Genomic DNA, 18,555 nt, shown 5'->3' on the forward strand with positions numbered 1-18,555 from the left:
CCTGAGTCGACCTCCCTGCACCCCCACAGCGACGCCAGCAGAGAGGATCCAGAGGCTCCCCCTGCCTGGTAACAAAGGAACCTGACGCCTGGACCAAGCACTGCACCTGGAGCCCCCAGGACCGAAAGGAACCACCTACCAGTGCAGGAGTGACCAGCAGGCAGCCCTCATCCTAGCCAAGTCGATGGCTGGCCCGAGAAGCCCCCTTGTGCCCTGCATGCATCGCCTAAGTGACCACCGGGTCCCTCCATTGTTTTCAATAGCAAACCCGAAGCCTGCTTTGCCTACTGCACCAGGCTGACCCTGTGTCGCTGAGGGTGTGTTTTGTGGGCTTGTGTGTGTGTCCCCCAGTGCTCTACAAACCCCCCCCCCCCGGTCTGCTCCCCGAGGACTTACCTGCAAGCAGACTAGGACCGGAGCACCCCTGTTCTTCATAGGCACCTATGTGTTTTGGGCCTCCTTTGACCTCACCACCTGACCGGCCCTGTGTTGCTGGTGCAGCGGCTTTGGGGTTGCCTTGAACCCTCAACAGTTGGCTGCCTATGCCCAGGAAACTGACTGTGTAAGTGCTTTACTTACCTGCAAAAACTAACCAAACTTACCTCCCCCAGGAACTGTTGATTTTTGCACTGTGCCCACTTTTAAAATAGCTATTTGCCATTTCAACTAAAACTGTGTGTAATGCGGTTTAAAGTTCTATACTTACCTGTGTGAAGTACCTTGCATTTTATGTGCTTACCTCAAATTTTGAATCTTGTGGTTCTAAATTAAATTAAGAAAATGTATTTTTCTATATAAAACCTATTGGGCTGCAGTTAAGTATTTGAGTGTGTGTTCCTTATGTATTGCCTGTGTGTGTACAACAAATGCTTAACACTACCCTCTGATAAGCCTACTGCTCGACCACACTACCACAAAATAGAGCATTAGTATTATCTAATTTTGCCACTATCAAACTCTAAGGGGAACCCTTGAACTCTGTGCACACTATCTCTTACTTGGAGATAGTATATACATAGACAAGTTCCTACAGGGAGAAGCACACAAGGGAGACACCTGAAAAAGATACATTTGTGTAGAGTGTTTAAACACAAAAAGGTAGTGCCTAAAAAACTGAGCAGTGAAAGGACAGAAGTAATGCGTCGATACTCTAGGGAAGTGACAAACACACAAAGAAGAAGGAAGCCTACAGCAGATGGCCAATAAGAAGCAAGCAAATGTAAGTAATAATAAAGCCAACCAATAAGAAGCAGTAGGTGCCCTTTAAGTCCATTGATGTAAACATAGGGAGGTCTCAAGAAGTGTATCAGTGAAGCATTCATCAGCTTACCTCCCCAGCAAAGGCATGCCTGAGATTTAGTAGGCTTCACTTCAGACATGTTGTGGACGTGATAAAAAAGTAATGAGTAAAAAAACACTCACGTACTTTAGGAAAACAGGAGCTCGTGGAGTGTCAACGTGAAGAGAAGTATACACTTTGGGAACAGTCCAGCGGCACCCACCTGTCTTTAAATGGTGCCCCTTCCCCTTTCTCAACTCTCACAAAAATACCAAGAGGAGTGTTTAAGGATGTGCTTCGAAACTGAGCTAAAAAAGAAACAGATGCGGCCCACAAGTCCACTGCTGGCAAAGAAATAAGCAAACCACGTTAAATAAAATACAAGGAATACAGATGGCTTCACGAGCTGAAAACTCCGGAGAACACTTACTGGTAAAAATCGGCTGACCAACGGTGACGCTTGATTAAAAATTACAACAACAAAAAAGTCACAGAATACGAATGGGGGGTAATACACTCAAATAATTAAGGCTAGCACGTCAGAAATTACAGTGCAGGTTAATGTAGGGAAATATTGGTTTAACAATAATTACCATTTTGAAGAAAATACTCCAGATTCCCAAGTTTACACCTGCTCTGGCTGCCCCATTTGAAGTAGAACTATAAAGTGTCCGAGAGTTTTCCGGGGGCAGTGTTCCAGTGGAGGGCTGTGATGTCCCATGGGGGCTTTGTGATCTCACAGTGGCCACTGTGATGCCATATGACGGCGGCCATTTTGCATTTTAGTTCAGACTCACACAACTGTAGCATGGCTGTCTAAAATAGGGAAGTCAAAAATAAGTGGAGAGACGTGAAAAATGTTCACCATTTTTATCTTTTATCTACCTTAGATATGGTGCTTAGCTTCCAGCCACGTTTTGTCTAGAGATCCTCGGGTTCCAAATAGTAAGTCGCTCATCAGTGTTGAAAGGAACCACGTGTACACGCAGACACACAGTTGTTGGTGAGTCACTGGGGAGCAAAATTCAACTGTAATTTTAGCTTGAGTCATCCAACTCTACCTAAACCCTTAAAGCCCCTCGGCCGCAACAGCCCTGGCCAGACAATCACGTTGTCTTTAAACACATCTGTGCCGTCTTTCGCCCGATAACATCTATCAGCACAAAAAATTAACTACTGCTTGTCAAGTCCAAAGAGATTTGAAAAAAGCACAGTATCCACCTGATGAGCTTCCAAACACATGACACACCTGCCTATGTCGCCCTCTGCTGGGGAGTCACAGACATCACTAACGTGTAGCAATTCCGTATTTTTCAGTGGGAGTGGCGTGTGCGGTAAAAATGGAGAAGAATGATAAAATAAAAGCGCCAAGACTACGATGCCAAAACCTCGTTTCTGGTCCTCGTGTCACACAGACGCGGCCATGCCCATAAAGGTTTGAAGCTGCATTCTAGACAAGGAAGGGTGGCTGAACTAGACCCCACTCGCATTTGAGTGTGTTCTGGTCCCACGTAACTATTTCTTCTGTAGCACTTCAGCGATTGGTGCTTGAAAGGGAATTGTTTCCAATGTCATTCCCCGGATTACTCCATACGAGGCTTACTGTGGCAGAGGAGACTAGATCATAGAAGAACTAAGCAGTCAATTGATTTGCTTAGAGAAGGACTTCGCTGAATACCTGCCTTCTTAGAACCTCTTTTCTTTTACACTTTGAACCTACTGCAGCTGTACCCGTCACTTACTTTCTGCTCTGGGTTCAGTGCGGCAGAAGGAGGGCAGTCCACTGGAGTCCGGCATATCTGGTCAAACCGAGCAGCGGCAATCCGGGCAGAGAGGATCCCGATGGGTAACCCCAGGTGAGAGGCTTGGCCTTGCAGAACGGAGTCTGGAAAGAAACACAAGGAAGGGGAGTCACTGGGAGTAAAGAAACTAGTCCTACGGAGAGCGGCGAGGATACGCACTTTGATGGACACAGGAATGGCGATCAACACACCCGACATCGGAACACCCGATTCACATCACTTCCAAAGGTATTAGGTTACACACCCTACCCATTCAATGGCTCACTGGGCACCGGGTGTTATTCTAAGACTCTATCACTTTCCATCTGGTTTGATTTGACTTTGTACTTTTTAACCCAGCATCAGTTCCTCAAAGCATTACCTGCGAGGTTAAGATGGTATTTTGGTGCTATGCCAAACAAATAACCGTGCACTTTAGGGAAATCCAACAGAAACCTCACTGTGGCACAGGAGAGTAGCAATGCATAGAGGGCAACATGATTTGAATTCTAGGCGAGACCTAACAAATCAGAAATATGCCTGGGACTGTATAATGTTTAGAATGGCATGTAATGCACGGTATTCTTAAACATTTTGTATGGCCGGAATAGCATGTTATGATTTTTGAAAGTTATAAAACTAGGATCCCTTTCCAATAGTTCTGAGATAATAGTATTAAAAAGCAGAGCAGCTACCAAGGGGTAGAACAAGTCTAAATTAGCCATGCCTATATAAACAACCACTGTTCTTTTTATGACAGAATTGCATTGCTTCACTCAAATACTTAATTTCAAGTTTTTTTCGTTAAATAGCGCTAACACTACATAAGGTGCCAGAGCGCTTTACTCGAGCACCAGTTATATTACACAAGACCACGTTAATTTTTTAGGCAAATTAGATTAAGTGAGATGAGGATGTGAAGTAACGGCCAGGGCTGTGACTTTGGAACTGGACAACTAGGTTCGAGTCTTGGCATCGCCGCAACATCCTGTGATTCTGGGCAAATCCATTAATTGTCCCAAATCTTAAAAAAGTGAATGTGAATAACCTCCGGGCCCTTCCTGCGCCTTGGCATGTCACACAAAACAAGCATCATTGCATCCAGAGACTGAAATCATTTTAGGGCAGAACTACACAAAAGAGTGGTGTTTAGCCTTCTACACCTAAAGATTACCTTTCGAAAATCGCATAAAAAAAAAACAAAAAAAAGCAGATTTTCCGGGCCAGCTGTGAAAATAATTTAGCAGCATATCTCCACCTGTTGGTCTCACAAACTTGCTAAATGTATATATACACCCCATATCAAGATAGCAGCAACAATACAAAAGAAGAAAAAATAACCAGCATAGGCGCTATGAAGGGAGAAGCAGGTGAGGGCTGGAGGGGGGAAGAAATAGTACCTCAATCACGTCAGGAAAAGCGGACAGGCACTAATTAACTTGAATTAATCTGTGCTTGGTCCGTGCTCCTCAGCAATGATCGGAAATGGCGTTTCACAGGTACTGACTAGTTATGTAGGCTGGTAAAAAAAAAAAGAGTGACATGAAGTGAACAAATGGTAAGCAGTGGGTTGGCGCCAAGCCCTTTTTGTATACAAAAGTGTCTCAAAAACTAGACATATGCACCAGTGCGTGCACGACCCTAAAAAAGAACCCTGTTTCTCTCACTCACAGTTCTCAGTTCTGAAATCAATTCCAAACCACAGTTATTCTTCCTTGATAAAAATTAATTCCACACAGGAACCCCTGCACTATGATCTCGGTGCCACAACAAACATATTCCTTACACTTTGTCAACAGCTGTCCCATTCAGTCCTTACCTCCTCCTCCGTTACCTCACTTTCTCGCCCTCTTTCCCCCACCCACTGCCCTCAACATCTTCGGGTGCACTCAGATTACTCCACACTTCTGTAGCTTCATCAGAAGAAAACAAGGCTCTGCTTGATGGAGAGAACAACACAATCATACTCCTACCATTAAGAAAGGCCTGATACTGACACTTGCCAGGTATTGTTGATACTCTTGGCTGCTGTTTTGTAGTGCAGGGACTCCCTCTTTTTTATTTCAACCACGTGGGAAAATCTCTATTTCCCCTCTCATTAAAGTTAAATCTGTTCAGTCCCCCAAAACTCAAAGAGCGAGAGAAAAAGAAAACAAGAGACATCGGAGGAAGAGGAAAAGGGAGAGAAAGATTAAGAGAAACAAAGAAAATATAAAGTGTGCATTTTTTATAGTTACATGTGGAATGCAAAGATCATATGCATTGTGTCCCCTTTGAGGATACATTGCATTTAGCACAAAATGAAGCCTCTGTTGAAACCTCGCAGTAGTACTGACAGCGTATGATGCCCACTATTGTTTCCAAGAATAGAAGTATCATTGCCCTTTGAGATGTAGTATCACTGCCTGTGTGACGCTCAAACTCCACTGGATAAAACTAGGGTACGAAGACCTTTATCTCTGTGGCTGCGAATAATTCATGAAAATTCTCACAAATACACAAGAAAAGAAGCGTTGCAATTGGCTGACCTCAACCTGACTAGAAAGTTGCGACTGCCATTTTATTTCACGAGACACGGTCCCCGGGGGTACAAATTCGAATTGAAAGTGGCATAAGGGGTCAGGGTGAAGGTAGGCTCACCCCAGGGTTGTGATAAAGGTGTGTTTTAGGGGCAAAATATAATTTTGCACCACGGTACGCAATATTAATGAAAAGTCATGAATTTCCACAAATTATTCGCAAAATATTCACAACTATGGAAATATTTGGGACAAAAACACAGACTCATTCATACACTAATTTATTCACCCACACATGTACTCAGAGACTCCGGCGCCCACTCACACACCCACTCAGGCACTCATGCACCCACTCACATAGTCACTGACAGAGAAAGGCCCCAAGGCCAATCTGCACTGCACATGGCCAAAGGCCATGAGTGTCAATGGATTGGGTGGCTGTAAGGGCTTGGCTGCAAGTCCTGGCTGCAAGGCCAGGCCTTGCGACCAACCCCCCCTGCGCAGGGCTGAAGGCAAATTGCAGCGAGAGCTAGAATTACAAATAGTTATTAAAATTACTTTACGTTAAAAAAAAACCATAGAAATTCACTGAAAAAACCTAAGGTTACAGAGACGTTATAGTTAGGTTCTGAATTTACTTGCACAAAACCTTAGAAATTCAGCAGTTCTAGTTAGATTTATTTCAAATAACTATAACTGGTGCCCTAAGGTAACTATAACTCGTGCCCTAACCATGCACAGTTTTCTGATCAAGAATTTTATTGCAAATGTTGCAGTGATAATAGCGAAGATGCCATAGGAGGAGTCATCAGTGACATACAATGTGGAGTAATTAGCTGCGCATGGCGAAAGCGCAAGGTCCTGTTACCTCAGGGTGCGAGTTCTAGTTACTTGAAAGAACTTGAACTATAACTGCTGAATTTTTAATATTTTGTGAGAGTAAATTCAGAACCTAACTAAAACCTCCCTGTAACCTTTGTTTGTTTTTTTCAGTGAATTTCTATGTTTTTTTTTTTAACATGCACAGACATTAATATAAATGGCGCACACAGCCTTTGGCTGTGCATGGCGGGGTTTGGCCACAGGGCCTTGCCCATGGCCAGCCCTGGCAGCTAACCCTCCTACATGCATCCAAACCCAAGCATGAGTTTGGAAACAGTGGGTGTTTTTTTTTTCTCCAATTTTTCTCTGGATTTGCGAATCTGGGATAAGTGGATCCAACCATGGATCTGCGGATCCACGAATCAGACAAAAAAAAAAAATCATAATAATTGGGCAATTTTTGCCCACAAGAGCTCCCTAACCTTCTATTTGTCTTATGAGTTCGGGACACTTGTATCCTGACCCCTTATGTGTTATTTTTCCTCTTCTTTTCCCAACCCCGAGCTGATGCGACAAACAAAACGGTGGCCGCAACTTTTCTGTCAGGTTGCAGCCAGCCAATCAGATTCTTCTTGTGGCGTGTGGAACCGCAGTGGGTCAGCAGAGGACGTCCCTATATATCTATATTTTTTGGCCTTAAATTACTACAAAATTATTGAATGGATTTACACCAAATCACAAAAAACGTGATCAGCACAACAGAATCTACCTTGGTGCCAAATTTGGTGTAATTCCATTTAGTGGTTCAGGCTGCGAATCTATAGGTCCTATGGAAAAATGTGTTTTAGGACCCTCCCCTTTTCTCGGCCCCCACTTGGCAGATCGCCCTGAAACTTTAAGACAGGATCTGAACTTAGCAAAATATACATTTTGAAAATTTCGTGAGGATTCAAACTGTGCCAAAGTTAATAGCAAAACAAAAAATGCTTTTTCTATAGAAACTAGGTCCTATCTATAACTACCTTGTGGCAACAGCCACCAGGTTATATATGTATGTATGTGTATATATATATATATACACACACACACACACACACACACACATATATACAAACATATACATTTATGTGCACATGTATACATACACAAGTTTACATACACACATATGTATACATATACACACATATATATATAAAACCATGGAAGCATCAATCATATAGCCAGTATTAAGAAGAGACCAGTGAGTTTCCCCCGATTGCATTACTGGACGCAGATGGGAAAATATGTGCAAAGCATGTGCTGGCTCATCTGCAAAAATTAGGAGAGTTAAAAAATGACCCTTCCCAGTGGCGTAGCGTGGGGGGTGCAGGGGGGGGCCGGCCGCACCGGGCGCAACATCTGGGGGGGGGCGCTCGCACTCGCGAGTGCTAAAATCCATGGGTTAGGGGGCGCAAATTACTTGCCTTGCCCCGGGTGCTGACAACCCACGCTACGCCACTGACCCTCCCTCAGACAGATTTCTTACGAAAATGCTCCACTGTAGACAACATAATAGCACTGTGGCACTGTCCATCTTGGTCCCAAAAAATTGTCAGAATAAGTGGATCAATTTCTTTGCTTACTTTATTGACTATTATGCTTTGGGCCTAAAATTGGATGCATGAGGGTTAGGCAAAGGTTTGCTAAAGATCCTCATCAAACTCCACAGCAACACTTAGGGAAGGGTGAAGCTATCGGATGGCAAATGACTAATACCCAAAAGTACTACCTTCAACAGATTACAACAAGGATGTCTCCTGGCTTTACTACTGTTTAGCCTATACATCTCAGACCTAGCAGCAGTTTACAGCAGGGAAGAGGGGACTCTCCTAAACTTGCAAACAAAAAAATTCCATCTCTTGCACATGCCAATGACCTTATGATTCCATCAACAACAAAGATTGGCCTACAAGCACAATTGCCCAGACTGCACACCTTTAATGTGGACAACAATTTTGTGATTAACATCAGAAAAACAAAGGTTATGTCATTCAGAGGTAAGAACTCCAAATATCCATGGTTTATAGGCCACAACAAAGTTGATCTGGTGTCAAATTACACATACTTAGGTGTTGCAATGCATAATAAACTAGGGTGAGATATCCACCCATTGCACCAGCACTGTACAAAAATGTCCCCTTGTTGCAGTACCACCCTACTTTTTGACTGATATTTGACGCTAACTTGACTGTGTGCTGGGATCCTGCTAACCAGGCCCCAGCACCTCTGTTCTTTCCCTATAAAAGGTGCCATTGTTGGCACAGTTGGCACAGCCCTGGCACACAGCTAAGTTCTTTGTAAAAAGGTGGCAGTGGTACCAAGGGCCTTGTTACCACAGAGGGTCACTAAGGGCTACACAGTATGTATCGTGCCACCCCAAGGGACCCCTCACCAAACACATGCACACTGCCATTGCAGATTGTGCATGCTGGTGGGGAGAAAAAGGTAAAAGTCAACATGGCACTCCTCTCAGGGTGCCATGCCCACAAACCACTGCCTATGGAAAAGGTAAGTAACCCCTCTAGCAGGCCTTACAGCCCTGAGGCAAAGTGCACTATACCACACGTGAGGGCATGACTGTATGAGCAATATACCCCTAAGATGTCGAAGTCCATTCTTAGACATTGTATGTGCAGTGAGGCCATAATGAGTACATTGGCTGGGAGTTGTCATTACAAACTCCACAGCTACATAATGGCTTCACTGAAGACTGGGAAGTTTGGTATCAAACTTCTCTGCACAATAAACCCACACTGATGCCAGTAGTGGATGAACTGAAAAATGTCCACAAAGGGCATCTTAGAGATGCCTCCTGTATTTCACCCAACCCTCCAGTATAGGGCTGACTGGTCTGTGCCGGCCTGCCACTAACAGACACGTTTCTGACCCCCCATGGGGGAGAGCTTTTGTGCTCTCTGGCGTCAGGAACAAAGTCTGCTCTGGATGGAGGCGCTTCACAACCTCCGTCCTGTAGGATGTCTATGCCCTGAAGTTGCGGGTACTTACCTGTTAGCTGCTTTTTTCTAAGCGTCCCAGTCTCCATATGATTCCACTGGGCCCCAAAACCAACTTAGACCTCTGCACCCAGCCGGCCCTGCGTTGCTGGTGGTGCACCCTTGGTGTCAACCTAAACTTTGGTGAACACCCTAACTCCCGAAGACTGGGATCGTATGTCAAGTAGTTACTTGTGAATTGTATTGTTACTTTTCCTCCCCTAGGACTGCATTGCTTTCTATGAGGAATGCATGGTGTCCACTTTTGAAACAGAAAACTATGACTAACCTCTAAACTGTTTTACCTGTGAATTCTAAACAAAGTGCATTTGATACATGAAAGTGATACTTTCTTGAAACAGTACTTACCTGCAACAAAGATCCCTTTGGTTCTAGAAATAAAGTAACACAGTATATATTTGATATATCAAAACATTGGCCTAGAGTTAGTCATTGAGTGTGTGCCTCATTTCTTGACTGCGTGCCTGTATAACAAATGCTTAGCACCACCGTATGATAAGCCGAACTGCTCAACCACACTACCACAAAAGAGAGCATTAGTATTATCTACTTAAGCCTCTGGGGATCCACTGGACTCTGTGCACTCTATACCTCATTTTAGTACAGTATATGGAGAGCCAGTTTCATATATGCACCAGTAGGCATCAGTGACCACGAGCTCAGTAAGAATAATTGCTCTGAAATATGGTGGCAGGGCAGTCGGTCCAACTCTCACAACTGCAAATATCAAAATAGTTCCAGCGTCTATGGATGGCACTATGTGCAGGTCTACAGACCTAATAAGCAAACTAGGTACCCCTGAACGGTATTAGGAAGTTTTTCTCTCTATGGAACTCCACACCCCATTGTCAACTAAGACTTGAATTTGGACTTATGTTCAAAAGTAATTAGTCACATTATTTACTAAATCCACTCACTAAAGTGGCACTAACAGAACATCTTATAAAGAATGATTTGGCCAAACAAGAACTCTTCGCTTTAAATGACCTATATAAAATGAACAGGACCACACGAAAGGTATTGTTAAAACATGAAGTAAGAGAATCCTACTGTCTTATAGATTTGGAGAAGCTGTCCAACTACAAAAAAAATCGAGGTATACCTTGGGAACTTAATCCTTGCAGAATTGACCATAGATGGATTTTAACATGAATTTGAAAGGGAAGAAAATCCTCAGTTTTAGGCATTTTATCTACCCTTTAGTTTATTTGACAGAACATGGAAAACCCCACAGAGACAGTGTAAGGAGCATGACTGGCGAGGAATCACTGGACGACATCTTCTGACTAAGCCTTCAAATGCCAGACTTTCGTAGAAGTTACTCAAAGCTGATATTTAAGATGGAGAGCATAAGAACCATTGCAGAGGCAATTTTATTATACTGTGGGGGCTACACCCCAAAATATGTTGGACATACTACACAATTCTTAACTCTGCAACCAAGAGGTGAGAAAGTACTTCTGAATAAAAAACTGCATCAACATAGTATTTACTTACATATATAACCCACTATGAATAATGTGTAATATTCACTTAGTGATCAAGGATTTCTACAACAATGTAAAAGAAAGATAAAGATACAAAACAAATACATGTTTTGGGAATTTTGACCTGGAAAACATGGCGGCTGCGCATCTGGCAGCGCGCTGAAGCACTCACCGGTCTTCCCCGGCGGGCGCCGGCACTCGGACACAGCGTTTTTGGCTTCCTCGGAGAATCTTCGGCTCCCATGAATAGGAGCGTTTTTTGGACCTTTGTGAGGCCGTCAGATGAGTTCTTGACGGCTACCCCAGGCTATTTTGGTTTAGGGTGAGGTCGGAGCTTGGCCGCGCCAGACAACTCACGTCCCGGCTTTCCTTCAGGGGTAAGACCGGCAGAGACATCACTGTTGCTGTCAAGCTGCCGATCGAAGGTGGAAGAGCTTCGACTTCGAACCTGGGAGGAAGGTGGTGTGCTGGAAATACCGTTATTTTTCCTCTGCCCGGTAAAGGAGCGCTCCTGGGCAAGGTAGGAGATACTGGGTGTGGAGACTCTCAGTTGGGTTTCGTATACCCCAAGTTGGGTTCTATGAGGCGCCATAACCCTCCGGATAGGCAAAGTCTGCCTTGCGCTAAACTTGGAAGTGGGGAAATAAGCAAAAAGGCTGGATTAAAGCCCCCCAAAAAATAAAAACCAGGAAAAAAAACTGCGAGCTCCAAGTTGACCCCCTCAGTAAAAGCTTTCTTTAAAGTTAAGTCTCCAGCTAATTTGGCTACTATGGAAGCAGGGATGAATGGTAGTGTTTCTGAGACGTTAGGCATGGAGATGGAGGGAGATGGAGGCGGTCAAGGAGAGAGCCATCCTTATGATTTGCGCCTTTGATGGTACCCTATGGGTCCTTGGTCCGTCAGGAAAAAGTTGGAGAGAGTATGGGGAGTGAAGTGAAAGTCCCTGAATCTGAAACTTCCTCAGCCATGACGCTATTATGAAGCGGGGCATTAATTTCCCCCCTTCCCCCCCAAAACCTCAATTTCTGGCACAGATTTAGCAGGTAGTAGCCCAGTTTCCCTTATTGAGGAAGCGCTTTCGGCACGGTCTAAAGATATTAAAAGTGGCTTCACCATTTCGGCGAACAATCAAGGGGAAATAAGGGAGGCTTGTGGAGCCTTGGAAAAAAAAACTTGACCTTTTGGTGTTAAGAACACAAACATTAGAGGAGGCGGTGGAAGAAATGAAAGATGAAATCAGAGACCATAAAAGAGAAACTAGATATTAAAGGAAAATGCGCAGTCCTTGCAGAACAAGCTGGAACAGTTGGAAAATAACTCTAGGAGGAATAATTTGAGGGTGTTGAATATTCCGGAAGGTGTGGAAGGCAAGAATTTAAAAATGTTTCTGAGTTCTCTCTTTAAGGTCTCCTTTCATTGGAAGAGACTCTGGAAGAAATAGCAAGGGACATACAGAGGATCCATAGGGACCCCATTAAGAGAAGGGCAAATAGTCTTAAGCCTCGGCGGATTCTGAAAATTTTTCAGACATATTCGTTGAAAGAGAAAATCCTGACTTCGGCACTTAGACAGAAAACATTAATAGGAGATAATTTTACTTTTGAGGTTAGGTCTGATTTGTCCAGCGTTACCATAAACAGGCAGTGGGAGCTGGGGAAGCAGATGGAGGATTTCAGGAAACAGGGTGCTGTAGTTCAGATGAGATTCCCGGCGACTCTTAGGATCATGCATAATAATAAAATGTATAATATAAGAGAGGTGAAAACAGTGGATGGAGTTGCTGGAGACCATTAAAGATGGAGGTATTGAAACATAACTTGTGCCCGCTAAGGGATGACCAATTGGTGCTTCTAAATTGGGTCATAGATCCATATGAAGGGAGGGTACTCCAAGGGAGGGAAGGGGGGCAGAAGAAAGTCCTCTACACCTCAGTATTTTAGACAAACTGTAAGGGATGTACAAGAAGGAGGCAGCTAAAGCTATTAGCTGTAATCAAAGACTTCAAATGTTAAATGTTGTCGTTGGAATGTAAATGGATTGAGGGTAAGCGGTAGAAGAGACAGGATTTTACAGTATTTGAGGGATTCTTCCGCCCAGGTTCTGATATTGCAAGAAACACATTTAACCAGGAATGAATGTAAAGCTCTGTTTAGAAGTCAGAATTGGGTCCGCTTATGTGTATGTACTGAACAGGACTTTAACACTTGAGGGGTTGCAATATTGTTTAAGCATCAGTGTGATGCAGTAATATTAAAGGTCAATACAGATAATACAGGTAAATGGATAATAATTAAAGTAAGTCTACTGGGCAGGACCATCACAATGGTAGGATATAATGATGATATCGAGCCTCTCAAGAAGTTGTTTTGTCAGCTTTTGGATTTTTCTGAGCCAGTGTTAATGGCAAGAGATTTCAATATAATTCTAGACAATAAGCTGCACAGATCAACCAAAAGTAGATCGACACTTAACTCGGAGACCCAGCAGTTTCTGAGAAGGATGATGAAGGAAAGGGCACTGGATAATTGGTGGAGGGATAGAGCAGGCCCTCAGCAGGTTTTTTCATATAATAACAAGAAATACAGCCATTCTTCTTCGCATATTGATTACTTTTTGGTCGATCGAGCATGGCATGATGCGGTAGAAAATATCTTCCCCCTCATTTATCAGATCATTGAGCGGTAGTACTTAAAATTAATCTACTAAAAGAGAGGGAGGTGAGTAGGTGGACGTTAGATCATACTTTATTGCTTGATGAAGAAGTGGGAGTTAAGTTACGTGTAGAGACTGAGGAGTTTTTTAAAAGTGAATTTAGGTACTGCCGCATTTCATGTGGTGTGGGACGCCTATAAGGCAGTGCTTCAAGGGATACTTATAAATATTGCCTGCTATAAGAATAAGCAATATAGAGATGAATTAGAGCATCTGGAAACAGAGATGAGGGGTTGTAGAAAGCAGCTATGGGAGAGTACGGAGGAAGAGGAGAAGCAGGTAGGGCAGCAGAGGTTGGATGCTCTCAATCAGCAATTGGAAGCCCTTTTGCAAGCAAGGGTTGCAAAGCGTTGGGAGGCAAGTAAGCTGGCGCACTCTGAATATGGGGAGAGTCCAGTGAAACTTCTGGCGTGGAAAGTTAAAAGGGATCAAGAGAGGAACTGCATTAAGGAAGTCGAGGTATTGCAAGGACAGAGAACTAGTGAGTGTGGAAATATCAATAGGGCCTTTTTGCAATTCTTTTCCCAACTCTATACTGAGGAAATAACGGTTATGGAATCGGCCGCTCAAATTTGGTTGGAGAAAGATACTGTCCCTTCTTTATCCCTAGAGCAGCAGCGCTGGTTGAATAGACCTATCACTTCAGGTGAAATTATAGCTGTCTTGAGGGGTAGTAAGGAGGGGGGGAAGGCTCCAGGCCCAGATGGCTTCCCGGGTGAAGTGTATAAAGTTTTGGACCAGGCATTCGTGCCTTTTTTGTTAAGATTGTTTTTCAAGGTTTTTGCAATGGACCCATTCCGGCTTCCTGGAATGAGGCAGTCATTTCACTGATTTTGAAACCGGGTAAAGATCCGGTTAGTTGTGGGTCATACAGACCCATTTTGCTGTTAAACTTGGAATGCAAGTTATTTGCAAAGATCATAGCGGATAGATTAAACACTGTGGTTAAGGATTTGACTAAATCAGAAGGGCTTTGTTAAAGGCAGGTATTTACATGAGCTTACGCATACTCTAATTGGGGCAATTGATGTGGCAACTGTTTATAAGGTTCCCTTGGGGGTCATAGCTTTGGATGCTTCGAAAGCCTTTGACAGGGTTAATTGGGGCTACTTAGCCTTGATTCTGAGGAGCCACAATTTGGGCAATAATTTTTGTAGAGCTATTAAACGGATCGATCATGACCCCTCTGCTAGAATTTTAATCAATGGGAAACTTACAAACCCCTTTAGGATATCGAGAGGTACTAGGCAGGGATGTCCATTAACTCCACTTTTGTTTGATTTATACATCGAGCCTTTCACTAGAAGACTAAGACAGCATCCTGAAATAGTGCCTTTTAAGTGGGGACAGTGGGAGAGGAAAGTAGCACTCTACGCTGACGACTTGATGGTATTCACCAAAGATGTGTCGACCGCCCTCCCAACCCTGCTACAGTTAGCCGAGGACTTTGGTTCAGTTTCTGGCTATCAGGTCAATTCAGAAAAGACTGAAATATTGGCAAGGAACCAGGTTGGGGAGAGCCGGCAAGGGATGGCTGAAATGCAGTATTTAGGTGTATTAATTACACATGACATTGAGAAATTGCCGGTGAAAAATCAGGAAATGGTGTTAGAGGGGTGTATTAATTTAATGAGGGGCTGGGTCCATCTCCCGTTGACTATATTGGGTAGGGTGAACCTGGTTAAAATGATTCTTCTCCCAAAGATTAACTTTATTCAGAATGCTATTCCGCTACAAATGGATGCCAGATATCTTAATAAGCTCCAACAGGCTATTACCTCATTCATTTAGGCATGTAAGGGCGCCAGAATCACGTGGAAAAAGTTGCAGGGAGGAGGGAAAAGAGAGGTCTATCATTGCCGGACCTGCAGTTTTATGCATGGGCCTTCCTGTTGAGAAATTTGAGGTTGTTATTTACCAATTTGGACGACTCAGCAATGGGTGCTATGTTCAAGGCTATGACACAATTTATTCAGGGAGCAGCAAATCACTTTCTTTTTAAATTTGCTGATCCAAAATTTTTAAAGAAAATAAGATTAAAATTATTGAGAGAAGCAGCAAGGTGTTGGCACCAGGTGAAATACATCATTAAGATAGATTATTATAATCAACGAGCTCCGATAGGGGATTCTCCGGGTACTCCAGAGTGTTTGAAAGATGCCTTATCCAAACCAATAAGGGAAGCCGGCTTGGAATATTGGGGAGATCCTTTACAAGAGATGGGGTTACTTCCCTGGGACGAACTGAGAGATAGCACAGGGGAACCCTGTCTAGGTTTAAATATATTCAACTGGCAGCCTGGGCACAGTCTAATCGACAAAGCCAGCAGGGAGAAAACCCCTTACCAGAAGATTTTTTTAATGGCTCCCCCAATGGTAGTAAGGTTGCAAGGTGGTATTGGGAGATCCTGGAGGTGATTGATGGTGACTTTAAATTGCCAGAGCAGTTATGGCAAGGATCTATGATGAAAGAAACAGCGCAGTTAGGATGGCAAGAATCCAAGAGAATGTGCTTCAAGGTAGTCAAGCCTGCCCCAGTGAGGAAAAACCATCTGTATGTGATACACAGAGCTTATATCACCCCAGCAAAATTAACTAAAATAAAAAAAGGGGAAGTGATGCATTGCATTAAATGTGGAGTTCCAAATGCCACGGACGTACACATGTTTATGGAGTGTCCAGGAGTTGCTGCTTTTTGGACTGAGGTGGTGGGAGCACTGTAGCAGATTATAGGGAAGGAAGTTATTGTAAATCTCCCTCTTATTATTTTTGGTAAACCGAATGATTCGGTAGGGTGGTCAAAAAACAGTAGGGGTCTGCTGTTCTTCGCTATTCTACTAGCTAGAAGGGAGATTTTTTCAAATGGGTGATGGCAACCCCCCCTGAATATAGGAGTTGGCTTGAGATGCGTGTGAAGACTGCTATATTAGATCTGAAGGTGGGAGGCCCTGAGCAGAGGCTGAAGAAAAGGCAGCTATGGGCTCCCCTCTTGCAATGGTCCCCCTCTCTAGGGGTGTATAGTCCTATGATTTAAAAATCCCTCTTTTCATCCATGCCAGCTACCCGGGGTAACCCCTAGGAAGGCTGAACAGATGACACAGGAGCCTCCTTGGGTGGTGTGTCCACTTTTGTTTCGGGGCAGAATTAAGGTGTGACAAACCCGTGAGGTGTAGGAGGACCAAAGAAAAAAGAAAAGAAAAAAAATACATGTTTTAAAAAGATTCTGCCTTCATCTTTAAAAAAAGTCTGTTAATGTTTAGATCCTCCATGTCTATCTGAATAGGAAAATGCAAAAACCTGGAAGCAGCCGTTTATGGTGAGAATAATTGAAAGGTGTGGAATTTAATAAAATATATACTTGTCCATTGGACAGGTTGCTTCTTAAATCTACTAGTCCTGTAAAAAAAAAAAAATCTACTTGTTCCTTTGGTGCAATGGAGTGCGGCAACAAATTATGGCAGCAATCTCATTATGTAAGAGCTCTGATAATAGCCTCTCTGATTATGCCAGGGCTACTACTATATCAGGGCTTGAATACTTACAATATCAATCCCTACTACAGCAATTTCCTTATTTTGCCACCTTTCTTCTGATATACATATTGGGGCTGGAGGAAACAGTAAGCAATAGTTCCGGGGCTGAAATGCCTTTGAGTATACAAACCTACTAACTTGCATGTTTTAAGGATTTTCACCAGCTCTTCTCTAATCTTGTCCCATAATGAGAAAGGTTGGAAATTTACTCCTGACATTGGCAGTTCTTCCAGGGTTGGGAAAAAAGTGGTTGGAGGGAAAGTGAACTTGTAAACACTCAATAGATTTTCACATGAGCAAATCTACACATGCAGTTTTGCTTGTGCTAAAATAAAGTTCACAAATATTTTCTAGGAGTACGATTTCCTGGTCTACTTCTTTAAGTTCTTGTGAATTCACGTAAGCTACTAATTCTAAGACATATACCATGGGTGCACTTTTGTGACTTTCTTTAAGAATAGGGTCCCCAACTAGATCTGACGTTAACAAAGACTTTTTGTTTTTATTAAACTCCTATTTTTCTCTCTATCTATTGGCTGGCTTTACTGTGAGTGATCGCATTCTGCTGTTTCACAAAGAGCATATTGGCACACAAAGTCGTTTTGTTCAGTGCCAGGAAGTACTGTGCCAATCAGTGGCATAATGAAACTGGAGGAGGCCCCCTGCAAAGAACAAGGATGCCCCCCCTCCCCTCCAGACACACTTAGGGAAGCTGCTATGCTGAGGGGGGCCCTTGGAGGGGGGCTGGGAGGTCTGTGTTACGCCAATGGTGGCAATGTGTCCTTTTTGAGACCAAAAACCTTTTTCTTTTTTTGCCAGTGTTGGCAGCTCCCACAACAATAAAGTGTTACTAAAGCCATGTCAAAAAAAGATACATTGATGAAACCAAAAGACTCACAAAAATGTCAGATTGGTTAGCTTTGCCAGTGCTTGTTCATTTTCATGCTTCCCATTATCTTGTTGAAAAAGGTTACACTGATTTTCTATTAGGAATATTTTTGGAAATAATAGCATGCACCAACATTTTACTAAATGACGCTTCAAAGAAATAGCACCTAAAATTTCATAATAGAGAAACGTTTTTTGTCTTCATTCCTTTTGGGTTCCGGAATAGAATGCTACTCGCCAAAAAGTGCTTCGATGCCTTGTCAGGGGTAGTAAGCGCTATATAAATACTATTACAATACAATACAATACTTGCATTTTTTTCTGAACATTTTATTTTGAAAGCAAAGAGTTATCACTGTTGCTTACGAGCTTCTGCAAACATTTGCATCTAATCAGAGAGCATTCTGTGAGTATTATACTTAGCCTCATATTGTTTTCAAATATTTTTATAGTTTTAGTGTCCAGCACTGCTTGTAGGAGCT

General features: G+C 43.1%; 1 protein-coding gene across 1 annotated transcript in view; it reads right to left on the reverse strand.

Annotated features, from left to right (window-relative positions):
* The window catches only part of FANCA (FA complementation group A), a 701,003-nt gene that overhangs the window by 643,754 nt on the left and 38,694 nt on the right, over positions 1–18,555 (reverse strand). Inside the window, exon 4 of the mRNA XM_069217268.1 lies at positions 3,022–3,164. Within this exon, the coding sequence (XP_069073369.1) occupies positions 3,022–3,164 (143 nt within the window). The remainder of the gene's footprint in view (positions 1–3,021; positions 3,165–18,555) is intronic.

The sequence above is a fragment of the Pleurodeles waltl genome, chromosome 12 (genome assembly GCF_031143425.1).
Source record: "Pleurodeles waltl isolate 20211129_DDA chromosome 12, aPleWal1.hap1.20221129, whole genome shotgun sequence".
Taxonomy (NCBI): Eukaryota; Metazoa; Chordata; class Amphibia; order Caudata; family Salamandridae; genus Pleurodeles; species Pleurodeles waltl.